This window comes from Cyprinodon tularosa, unplaced genomic scaffold, assembly GCF_016077235.1.
Source record: "Cyprinodon tularosa strain WSP-4 unplaced genomic scaffold, ASM1607723v1 ctg672, whole genome shotgun sequence".
Taxonomy (NCBI): Eukaryota; Metazoa; Chordata; class Actinopteri; order Cyprinodontiformes; family Cyprinodontidae; genus Cyprinodon; species Cyprinodon tularosa.
In genome coordinates, this window is record NW_024039421.1 from 392488 (window position 1) to 405243 (window position 12756).

The 12756-nt window shown below is 47.3% G+C and overlaps 1 protein-coding gene across 9 annotated transcripts in view; it reads left to right on the forward strand.

Annotated features, from left to right (window-relative positions):
• Positions 1–328: 328 nt before the first annotated feature.
• Positions 329–12756, forward strand: part of fhod1 (formin homology 2 domain containing 1) — a 56721-nt gene continuing 44293 nt past the window's right edge. For 8 of the 9 annotated variants that reach the window (XM_038267421.1, XM_038267419.1, XM_038267420.1 and 5 more), the window contains exons 1-3: positions 418–582; positions 11940–12046; positions 12258–12322. In XM_038267421.1, the coding sequence (XP_038123349.1) occupies positions 418–582; positions 11940–12046; positions 12258–12322 (337 nt within the window). Of the gene's footprint in view, positions 583–11939; positions 12047–12257; positions 12323–12756 lie in introns of all 9 variants that reach the window. The other variant, XM_038267417.1, reaches the window with a different exon arrangement.

Consider the following 12756-nt stretch of genomic DNA (forward strand, 5'->3'; position numbering starts at 1 on the left):
CTCTAAGGTTATGTTGGACCAATAAAAATATGTTTCTTTCACTCTAAGAGTTTTTTTCATGAATTTCTAATAGAAGCACTTTTGTTATTTTTCTTCATATATTTGGTGTTTCTTCTTACTGGAAATAAGGAAATAAGGTCTTGCCCTGGATTCCAATAAGACTATTGAATATTGATTTACTGAGTGCCCTATAAAGGGTTAATTTGTATTAAATTAGTTAATTTATATCAATGACATGAATTTCTACCTGGCTGAGTTTTATTTTGAAAGGCAGAGCCGGATGTAGTGTGTGTGTTGTTTCCGCTCTGAGCCGCAGCGCAGCGCTCCGTTCAGCTTCATTTAAACCTCCAGCAGCTGCGGAGGAGCAGCCACTCTTCCCCAGCAGCTCAGCCGCCCTCAGGTCGCGGTCTCTCGGCCATGGCTTCCGTCACCTGCCGGGTCCAGTACCTGGAGGACTGGGACCCCTTCATCTGCACCAACTTCCCCGAACCCCGGAGACCTCCGACCGTGGAGGTGGAGGAGGACCAGCCGCTGAGCGAACAGATTCCCGGGATCCACAAGCTGCTCGGAGCGCCGCACAAGGTGAGTCACACACACTCCGAACCGGACCAGAACCGGGACAGAACCGGACTAGAACTGGACTAGAACCGGACCGGGAGGAATCTTAGCGACAGAAACTCAGGTGGAGATTTAATGAAGGAGCTAAAAAAAAGGAGAAAGTTTGTGAGATTCAACTTTCTCATGCTGCGCTCTGAGTGACGTCACACATTAATCACCAAAGGTGTCCCAGATTAAATTAGGATTCTGAGATCAGAGGTCCGATTAGACCCGGACCTCCATGGGTGAGCAGGGAACAGGAAGGGAAAGGTTCTACAGTGACCCGGGTTTAAACATTTCAGCAGACCTTTGGGTCTGGTTCTGGTCCATTTCTCATTTAAATCTCTAGATGTTTTCCTGTTTCAGCAGCTGATCTCCATCAATGGCTCATTAGCAGGTCAAACCCACAGGTCAGGGGTCATGACCCTGAACCCGCAGGTCAGGGGTCATGACCCTGAACCCGCAGGTCAGGGGTCATGACCCTGACCTGTGCAGGAGGAGGTTGTATGGGGGTCCACTGGAGGAGGTTCTATGGGGGGCTGCTGGAGGAGGTTCTATGGGGGGCCACAGGAGGAGGTTCCTTGCGGGGCCACAGGAGGAGGTTCTATGGGGGCCACAGGAGGAGGTTTTCTGGGGGGCTGCAGGAGGAGGTTCTATGGGGGCTGCAGGAGGAGGTTCTATGCGGGGCAGCTGGAGGAGGTTCTATGGGGGGGCTGCGGAGGAGGTTCTATGCGGGGCCACAGGAGAAGGTTCTATGGGGGCTACAGGAGGAGGTTTTCTGGGGGGCTGCAGGAGGAGGTTTTCTGGGGGGCTGCAGGAGGAGGTTCTTTGGGGGCTGCAGGAGGAGGTTCTATGCGGGGCAGCTGGAGGAGGTTCTATGGGGGGCCGCTGGAGGAGGTTCTATGGGGGGCCGCTGGAGGAGGTTCTATGGGGGGCCGCTGGAGGAGATTCTATGGGGGGCCACAGGAGGAGGTTCCTTGCAGGCCGCTGGAGGAGGCTCTATGGGGGCCGCTGGAGGAGGTTCCTTGCGGGGCCACTGGAGCAGAGATGTTGTTCTGGCTTCAGCTTCTGCAGATCAGGTGTCCCCCAGTATCTCCCAGTTTAGGAGGCGGAACTGGAAACTCCCATCAGGTTCTTTGCTTGGTTTCTAATCTCAGAACTGGTCTGAACTGGACCTGCTGTTCAAGTTTGACATAAAGTTACTCTTGATCCGTCTACAGACACTGAAACAGAAGATTTGCTGCAAAAACGACAACCTCAGAGCAGAAATAAACATTAGAAATAAACAAAGCAGAAATAAACATTAAATAAGAACTCTTTCCATTAAAGATGGCCGACTTTGACTGTAAATCCTGTTCTAGCTTCACTTGGTTCTGATTCTGTGGAACAGAATCTCCTCTAAAGCACCGTCGGCTGTTTGACTGATGATCAAATGATCCAAAGCGGATGGATGGAGGAACTGATCAGTAAAATCGTTTATAGATTCAGTTCTAGTTCAGGTTCTGGGGGGAGGAGGTTCTCTGCAGCTGCAGGTGGAGATGATGAAACATAATAAACCTGTCAGAACCTGCAGCTCTCCTATCAGCTTAGGAAACTGGGTCAGAGGAACATCTCTGATGTTCTGGCAGGTCCAGCTAAAGGCTGGAGGCTCCTGGTCCTCCTCTGGTTCTTTGTTGCACAACCAGCAGGTCCGGTTCTCCTCAGAACATCTGCTTCCTGTGAGGTTCCTCAGCAGCCTTCGTTGGTCTCTCCATCGACTCTTCAGATCAGGTCCCTCTAATTGTTCCCATCATGCCCTGGGGTTGGACTGGCAGCCTAGAAGATTCTGAGGAGATATGAGCTCCTCTTCCTCCTGCTGAAGGAGGAAGAGGGAGGAGGCTGTAAACAGCAGATAAGGAGGCGCGGAAGTCCATCCTCCATCAGGCAGCAGCCATCTGGCTTTGTTCTCCAGCGTCCTGCTGCTCAGACAGAAGCTGTTGACCCGTCTGTTCCCCAGAACTCTGACCCGATGGAACCTCTGGCTGCCCGGAAACGGACCGAGTCCGGGTTGTTTAGAAGAACCTGGAGGTTCCATGGATGTTCCTCCTGATGGACTGAGGCCTCCTCAGATGAGGACGGTTTATTGGAACCACAGCCGGACCTGGACCGGAACCACAGCCGGACCTGGACCAAAACCACAGCCGGACCTGGACCAGAAACCACAGCCGGACCTGGACCGGAACCACAGCCGGACCTGGACCGGAACCACAGCCGGACCTGGACCGAAACCACAGCCGGACCTGGACCGGAAACCACAGCCGGACCTGGACCGGAACCACAGCCGGACCTGGACCGGAACCACAGCCGGACCTGGACCGGAACCACAGCCGGACCTGGACCGAAACCACAGCCGGACCTGGACCGGAAACCACAGCCGGACCTGGACCGGAACCGAAGCCGGACCTGGACCGGAAACCACAGCCGGACCTGGACCGAAACCACAGCCGGACCTGGACCGGAACCGAAGCCGGACCTGGACCGGAAACCACAGCCGGACCTGGACCGAAACCACAGCCGGACCTGGACCGGAACCACAGCCGGACCTGGACCGGAACCCCAGCCGGACCTGGACCGGAACCCCAGCCGGACCTGGACCGGAACCCCAGCCGGACCTGGACCGGAACCCCAGCCGGACCTGGACCGGAACCCCAGCCGGACCTGGACCGGAACGCCAGCCGGACCTGGATCAGACTGTTGTTCATTTTTGTTCAGACAATGTCATCAATTATGTTTTTTTCTTTTTGTTTTCACCTAAAATTTATAAAAGGGCAAAGAATGTACTTCATTGTTTGATGTGTGTTGCCATGGTGACAGTTAGCTAGAAACTTCCAGATTGACCAGTTGGCCCTGATTGGTTGAAGCTTGGCTAATTAAGCCCCGCCCCCTCTCCATTGATTCCTCTGGTACTAAAGGCCCAAATAGAGCCCTGGTCCTGTTGCCATGGTAACACCAAGCTGCTGGCTCCACATGACTTCATCTCATCTGACTAAAATATTTATAGAGAAGTTCTGTTAGATCTGATGGATAAACGTGTTTAAGAACTTTGATAAAATACCTTTGCAGATCCTAAAGTTCTGGTTCTGGGATCTGATTTTTCATCGATAAATACTGTTAGTCAAAACAAACTGTTAATGTTTCCTTTTCTTTTCATTTTTACTCTTAAAAAATGGTAACATTTCAAAATCCAAACTTTTCTAAATATTTATATTTTTATTTATATTTAATCTTATGAATGAAGCCAATGCAGAAGTCAGTGTTAGTTAAAGACTTGATTACAGGTTTGAAACGTCGACTCTGATTGGTTGAATTGGTCCAGAGCAGCTGCTGCTGATCCGGGAGGATCTGTGAGATCTCAGATCATCTGGAGAGGATCATGTTCTGGTCCAACTGGGTCCAACAGGAGCTGAGTTTAGTCCTGAGTTCAACCATTAGAAGAGAAGCAATCATTAACCCACTGATCCTAAACTCCCATCTTTAGGGCTGATGTCCTTCACCCTCCTGAACCTCTGACTAAATTCCCTCCCTAGTTCTGCTGATCGCTCGTGGCGGAGGCTGAAGCAGAGGTTCCTCTGAAAGCTGCAGGACCTCGGACCTCCAGGACCAGGTTCTGGACATGCTAAAGTAGAGTCTAAATCAGAAAGTGTGCTGCTAAATTTAGAGCTGATTGAGCTCCATGACCAGCAGGAACCCGACCAACCAGCTGAGCTGCAGCTGCCTCAGCTCTACCTCTGAGAATGTGGTTCTGCTGGTTGAAGGCTCCTGTTGACCATCCTTGGCTGTGATTGGGTCAGCCGAGCGTGATGCCTGTAGATGTTTACTGGAATGTTCCTGCTGCGGCCAGAGGAGTAAAAACTCAGAAGACCTGCTGAGTCTGGGTTCTACTGATGGCAGAACAGGTTCTGAACAAAGCTCCTGGCTGTCGGTAGGATGGTATCTCCATGTGCTTAAAGTGTGAATCTCCTAGAGGTGAAACGGATTGGCCATGATTCCAGAACATCAGCTGGTTCTGTCTGAATGAGCCTAAAGCTCATCGGTCCAAATGATGGACCACGAAGGAGAACCAGAAAGATTTTCTTAGGTCCTTTAAGGTTTCCTCAGATCCTGACTGGCTCTTCATCGGGCTGGGAAGAGCTTCCATGGGGTGTCCAACCCGACAACATAGTAACCAAAAAGCTTTGGAAAACCTGCAGTTCTTGGATCTGGACTGGGTCATGGTCAGACCCGGACTGATGGGTTTCTGACTCCAGTCGTTTAAAAGAAAACCTTCATCTGGTCTGAGGAGCTTTCAGAGTTGATTCCTACAGCAACACACAGAATATGCAAATTCACTGGTGGTGGCTCTGGATCTGGTGGTTCTGGACCTGGTGGTTCTGGATCTGATGGTTCTGGTTTCATTAGATAGTTCTGGTTTCATCAGATGGTTCTGGATCTGGTGGTTCTAGATCTGGTGGTTCTGGTTTTATCAGATGGTTCTGGATCTGGTGGTTCTGGATCTGTTGGTTCTGGATCTGGTGGTTCTGGTTTCATCAGATGGTTCTGGATCTGGTGGTTCTGGATCTGGTGGTTCTGGTTTCATCAGATGGTTCTGGATCTGGTGGTTCTAGATCTGGTGGTTCTGGTTTTATCAGATGGTTCTGGATCTGGTGGTTCTGGATCTGTTGGTTCTGGATCTGGTGGTTCTGGTTTCATCAGATGGTTCTGGATCTGGTGGTTCTGGATCTGGTGGTTCTGGTTTCATCAGATGGTTCTGGATCTGGTGGTTCTGGTTTCATCAGATGGTTCTGGATCTGGTGGTTCTGGATCTGGTGGTTCTGGATCAGACGGTTCTGGATCTGGTGGTTCTGGTTTCATCAGATGGTTCTGGATCTGGTGGTTCTGATTTCATCAGATGGTTCTGGATCTTATGGTTCTGGATCTGGTGGTTCTGGTTTCATCAGATGGTTCTGCATCTGGTGGTTCTGGATCGGACGGTTCTGGATCTGGTGGTTCTGGTTTCATCAGGTGGTTCTGGATCTGATGGTTCTGGATCTGGTGGTTCTGGTTTCATCAGATGGTTCTGCATCTGGTGGTTCTGGATCTGGTGGTTCTGGTTTCATCAGATGGTTCTGCATCTGGTGGTTCTGGTTTCATCAGATGGTTCTGCATCTGGTGGTTCTGGTTTCATCAGATGTTTCTGGATCTGGTGGTTCTGGATCTGACGGTTCTGGATGTGGTGGTTCTGGATCTGACGGTTCTGGATCTGGTGGTTCTGGTTTCATCAGATGGTTCTGGATCTGATGGTTCTGGATCTGGTGGTTCTGGATCTGACGGTTCTGGATCTGACGGTTCTGGATCTGGTGGTTCTGGTTTCATCAGATGGTTCTGGATCTGATGGTTCTGGATCTGGTGGTTCTGGATCTGACGGTTCTGGATCTGACGGTTCTGGATCTGACGGTTCTGGATCTGGTGGTTCTGGATCTGACGGTTCTGGATCTGGTGGTTCTGGATCTGGTGGTTCTGGATCTGACAGTTCTGGATCTGGTGGTTCTGGTTTCATCAGATGGTTCTGGATCTGGTGGTTCTGGATCTGACGGTTCTGGATCTGGTGGTTCTGGTTTCATCAGATGGTTCTGGATCTGATGGTTCTGGATCTGACGGTTCTGGATCTGACGGTTCTGGATCTGACGGTTCTGGATCTGACGGTTCTGGATCTGGTGGTTCTGGATCTGGTGGTTCTGGATCTGATAGTTCTGGATCTGGTGGTTCTGGTTTCATCAGATGGTTCTGGATCTGGTGGTTCTGGATCTGACGGTTCTGGATCTGGTGGTTCTGGTTTTATCAGATGGTTCTGAAACTGATGGTTCTGGACCTGACGGTTCTGGTTTCATCAGACGGTTCTGGATCTGACGGTTCTGGATGTGGTGGTTCTGGATCTGACGGTTCTGGATCTGGTGGTTCTGGTTTCATCAGATGGTTCTGGATCTGATGGTTCTGGATCTGGTGGTTCTGGATCTGACGGTTCTGGATCTGACGGTTCTGGATCTGGTGGTTCTGGTTTCATCAGATGGTTCTGGATCTGATGGTTCTGGATCTGGTGGTTCTGGATCTGACGGTTCTGGATCTGACGGTTCTGGATCTGGTGGTTCTGGATCTGACGGTTCTGGATCTGACGGTTCTGGATCTGGTGGTTCTGGATCTGACAGTTCTGGATCTGGTGGTTCTGGTTTCATCAGATGGTTCTGGATCTGGTGGTTCTGGATCTGACGGTTCTGGATCTGGTGGTTCTGGTTTCATCAGATGGTTCTGGATCTGATGGTTCTGGATCTGGTGGTTCTGGATCTGACGGTTCTGGATCTGACGGTTCTGGATCTGGTGGTTCTGGATCTGACGGTTCTGGATCTGACGGTTCTGGATCTGGTGGTTCTGGATCTGACAGTTCTGGATCTGGTGGTTCTGGTTTCATCAGATGGTTCTGGATCTGGTGGTTCTGGATCTGACGGTTCTGGATCTGGTGGTTCTGGTTTCATCAGATGGTTCTGGATCTGATGGTTCTGGATCTGACGGTTCTGGATCTGACGGTTCTGGATCTGGTGGTTCTGGATCTGGTGGTTCTGGATCTGACGGTTCTGGATCTGGTGGTTCTGGATCTGGTGGTTCTGGATCTGACGGTTCTGGATCTGACGGTTCTGGATCTGGTGGTTCTGGTTTCATCAGATGGTTCTGGATCTGATGGTTCTGGATCTGGTGGTTCTGGATCTGGTGGTTCTGGATCTGGTGGTTCTGGTTTTATCAGATGGTTCTGAAACTGATGGTTCTGGATCTGATGGTTCTGGACCTGACGGTTCTGGTTTCATCAGACGGTTCTGGTTTCAACAGATGGTTCTGGATCTGTTGGTTCTGGATCTGATGGTTCTGGACCTGACGGTTCTGGTTTCATCAGATGGTTCTGGTTTCATCCGATGGTTCTGGATCTGGTGGTTCTGGTTTCATCAGATGGTTCTGGATCTGATGGTTCTGGATCTGGTGGTTCTGGATCTGACGGTTCTGGATCTGACGGTTCTGGATCTGGTGGTTCTGGTTTCATCAGATGGTTCTGGATCTGATGGTTCTGGATCTGGTGGTTCTGGATCTGACGGTTCTGGATCTGACGGTTCTGGATCTGGTGGTTCTGGATCTGACGGTTCTGGATCTGACGGTTCTGGATCTGGTGGTTCTGGATCTGACAGTTCTGGATCTGGTGGTTCTGGTTTCATCAGATGGTTCTGGATCTGGTGGTTCTGGATCTGACGGTTCTGGATCTGGTGGTTCTGGTTTCATCAGATGGTTCTGGATCTGATGGTTCTGGATCTGGTGGTTCTGGATCTGACGGTTCTGGATCTGACGGTTCTGGATCTGGTGGTTCTGGATCTGACGGTTCTGGATCTGACGGTTCTGGATCTGGTGGTTCTGGATCTGACAGTTCTGGATCTGGTGGTTCTGGTTTCATCAGATGGTTCTGGATCTGGTGGTTCTGGATCTGACGGTTCTGGATCTGGTGGTTCTGGTTTCATCAGATGGTTCTGGATCTGATGGTTCTGGATCTGACGGTTCTGGATCTGACGGTTCTGGATCTGGTGGTTCTGGATCTGGTGGTTCTGGATCTGACGGTTCTGGATCTGGTGGTTCTGGATCTGGTGGTTCTGGATCTGACGGTTCTGGATCTGACGGTTCTGGATCTGGTGGTTCTGGTTTCATCAGATGGTTCTGGATCTGATGGTTCTGGATCTGGTGGTTCTGGATCTGGTGGTTCTGGATCTGGTGGTTCTGGTTTTATCAGATGGTTCTGAAACTGATGGTTCTGGATCTGATGGTTCTGGACCTGACGGTTCTGGTTTCATCAGACGGTTCTGGTTTCAACAGATGGTTCTGGATCTGTTGGTTCTGGATCTGATGGTTCTGGACCTGACGGTTCTGGTTTCATCAGATGGTTCTGGTTTCATCCGATGGTTCTGGATCTGGTGGTTCTGGTTTCATCAGATGGTTCTGGATCTGTTGGTTCTGGATCTGACGGTTCTGGTTTCATGAGATGGTCCTCCATCAGACTCTGGTTAGTTTGGGGATAATCCAGGCTTTCCTGCTGAAACATGGCTGCTGTTAGATTGGGTCTGGCAGCCTGAAGTTCTCCAGAACCTGCTGAGCAGATCAGGTTCTGCTGGTCGTGTTTGTTGTGGCAGCAGCTGATCTGCGTCTGTTTATGGTTCACTCTGCATCCCGCCACACACACCTTCTTGTTTTGCTATATGTTATGAGGACCATGCATTAACTCCCATTGATTGTTCTGTCTCATCCTTTCTATGCCGTAACCCTACGCAGTGCAGGCCTGACTCCACGCAGCCAATCCTAAGCCTAAGCTAAACTCAGTTCTGAGTTTAGTCCACTGCTGCCTACTCCTGAGCAAAGAAAGTCCCTACTGGCTGTCGTAGACGTTCTATGATGACATCATCATATTTATATCAAGCCGTAGGAGAGAGGGATATTAACATTGGCATCAGAATACGATTAAATCAGGTGAAATACATTTAAAATTTAAAAATTTAATCTTGGAAATGAAGTTTTTTTTTCAACTTTGTTTTCATTAAACTTTTTCTTGCAAAGCAGATAGTGCTTAACAAATACAGACATTCAGGCCTAACATAATACACAACATACACAAAACAAAAAACAAAACAATCAAGGAATCAGGGAGACCAAAAATAAATAAACAAATAAATAAAATATATTTATAATATCCACTCAAGTATGGTATCTTGTCACACTATAACTCGGGGTGTTTTTCCAGGCCAGGTCCATAAGCCCCGCCCTCACCCTGTGAGATGTGGCGTCATCAAGCTAGTCCAGAAATGGGTCCCAGGTCCGATAAAATCCAAATAATTGTCCTTAAATGCCATAGAAAAAGCTTCAAATGGAATGAAACCAGTCAGTTCGTTTCCACTGGTTTAGATTGGGTTTTTTCAGTGATCCAAAGGGCTAAGATACGTATCCGGGTGCAAAATGTGTAAAATGTCTCTGTGGTGAAAACCAGCTGGCAGGTCGTCCTCCAGTCCTATTAGAGAAGTCCTTACACTCAGATGTAGATGACACTTTAAAATCAGACTTAACTGCTGAACAATTATACTCCAGAACTGTTGGATATGAGATCAGCTCCAGAAGCAATAAATAAATAAATCTGCATCAGATCAACATTTATTACAGAGCTCTGAAAAGTTTGGATTAAATCTGTGTCTGTCTACAGGAATGATAGAAAGCCTGCGCTTAATCTTAGATTACCTCTCTGATGCAGAGTTAAACTGTCCGGTCATCAGACTTTACTGGACCTGAGTCAGATTCCCATTTGCTTTTTATTTTAAGAGAATTATCTACGTTAAGATTAAAGGATCTTATATACCTTCTTCGAAAAACATTTAAGTTGCCTACTATTTAGCAATAGGGATGCTATGGGAGATGCAGCAAGGCCAGCCGTCGAGTCTTTTAGGTTGCACAAAATAAAGTTATGAGCTTGGAGAAATTTGATGAAGTCTTTTCACTTGTTGAAATGTATGGATTGAGCCTTCCTGCATCATATCCCCAACGACTCCAATACCCTTATCCTTCCAGTCAGGAAGGCCCCCCCGCAGCCCAGGTTGCCGTGAATGTCGGCAAAGAGAAGCAATTACTGAACGCCTCCAAATTCCAGATCTTATGCCAAATGTTTAACATATTCTTTAAAATCAAATTATCTTTCACTAATGTTGCGGAAATCAAGTATGTAGTAATATTTGAACGCAACCAAAACTACATAAATCAATCTTGTTATGTTATCAAATTAAATTTAAGCAGAGTTGAATAAGATGAAACACTTTTAAAGGGAAAAAAAAGTGAACATTCTGCTTATGATCTGGAAGCTTTGGTTTAACTCATTTTCAGTTGGGAAAAGTCGGAGAATCACTTTTCATCCAGCGTGACTCCAGGCAGGGTTTGCTTCAGGGGAGGGAGGGGCTCCAGCAGCACTCGCTGCTCACTGAAGGTTGGAAACTCAGAGCGATTAGTGGTTTTAGGATGTCGCCAGAGTCTCCAGCAGCACAGAAAATAAAATATTGGTAGAAGGGTCTGAAAAGTCACTAAATACGTCAATAAAATCGCCAAATAGGAAACAATACAAACACTAAACATTAATTTTGAATATCTAACCTTAACTCTGATCTCCCTCCAATCCCCTTTCCTCACGAAGTTCTGCAGAATAAAATCCTAAAACATAGAAAAAGATGAGCAGTAAAATGTTTGAACTTAAATTAATAACCTTTATTTAATCTGATAAAACCTCATAAAGAGGAACCTGTTCAGATAATGGCACCATTTTCAAGTTGGAAACAAAATAATAAAATCATTGGTGGCAGTTAAAGCTTTCTAGTAAAAACCTGAAGTCCAGTTAAATTAATTATTGAAGCAATTAGACTAGGAATGCACGATATAATCGGCCCCCTATCGGTATCGGCCTTAAAACTGAATATCGGACATCGGCCACCCCACCGATATTTAACCCGATATTTGATCAGCTTCTGAGTTTCTACTTCTTCTTCCTCAAAAACGTCTTTTTTACAGACTTAAAAACTTCTAAAGACGAGGGAAAAAATATTGATCCATTAAAATATCCCAATATCTTCATATGCTGATATATTGCCATTTAAAAACACCATATCAATCTCTTTTACTAATGAAATATTGCTATATGTCATCGTTATGCTACGAAATCCCCCGAAAATTCGCAAAATGTTGCCATATTTTTATATGTTGATATATTGACGCGGTATCGATCTATTTTACTAACAAAATCTCACAAGAATTTGCAAAATATCACGAGAGTTTGTAACAGAACGATGAAATTTCACCAGATTTTGAAAGTAAAATAGATCGATACCGCGTTTTTAAAAATCAATTTGATATCAGCATATGAAAATATATTTGAGTATATTATTTTTCAAAGTGTCAGAAATGGATAACAAAACTGCTATTTTCAATGACTACTTATTTTTGTCCAGCTTTAACATCGGTATCGATATCGGTTATCGGCTACATGAGTTTTAAAATATCGGCATATCGGATATCGGCCAAAATCCCAATATCGTGCATCCCTAATTTAGACGTATAAATCTGTATCTCGTCTGCATAACAAAGAGCTGAAATCTTATGGGAGTCGGTCCAAAAAGCAGGAGTGTTTTAAAAAGAATAACAAAAATGATCCCAAATAGCGTCCTTGAGGGACACCGTAGGCTTTAACAGGCTTTAATGGAACCGATTCTGTCTTCCAGTTAGAAGACTGCACCCTGCAGGTGTCTCCAAGCGGGAGCTACCTGGACCTGGACTCTTCTCTGGCTGAGCAGCGGGACGACTTGGAGAATTTCTACGAAGACGTGGCGTAAGAAAAGCTTCCTTCTTCTCTGCTGTCTGCTCCTATGTTTCTGTTGGGACGTTAAACCAGCGTGGAGAAGACGTAGAACCCGTGTTTAATCTCCGTTCTTCCTCTAATCTCAGCATCGGCCTGTTTGAATAAAACGGATCTGGGCTCAGAACTGGGCCTGCTGGTTTGGATGCTTTTGCTGACTGAAGGTTTCTTGCTTTTTCCACAGGAAGGGAAAGAAGCCGATCCTGATCCTGAGGACTCAGCTCTCCGTTCGTGTTCACTTCATCCTGGGTAAATATTTCCAAACATCGTTTTCTCCAGAGCAATGACTCAGAGGAAAGATGCCATCAGGAGATGTTCCTCCTCCTCCTGTCCAGCTGCCAGCTCCGTCAGCAGGATGGCATCTCTGTGGGAATGTTGCTGTTTGCTGTTAGTTTTATTCTAGTTCACCGTCTCCTCTGGTCCATGGAGACGAGAATCTGCTTTTATGCTGTTAGTATGAGGAGAACAGATGTGACCTGATGTTTAGGTGCAGGTCTGGACCCTCCTGATCTCTGCTCAGAGGGTTAAGGTTGGAGGTCTGATCACAGAAGAGCAGGATGGAGACATGTTTCACATCTGGAGATGTTCCAGAGCAGCTTAGCTTAGCTTCCTCCTGCAGGTCCAAACCCTCCAGGCTGGTGGAGGATCTGGACCTTCAGAACAGTTTGTTTAGCAGAGCTGTG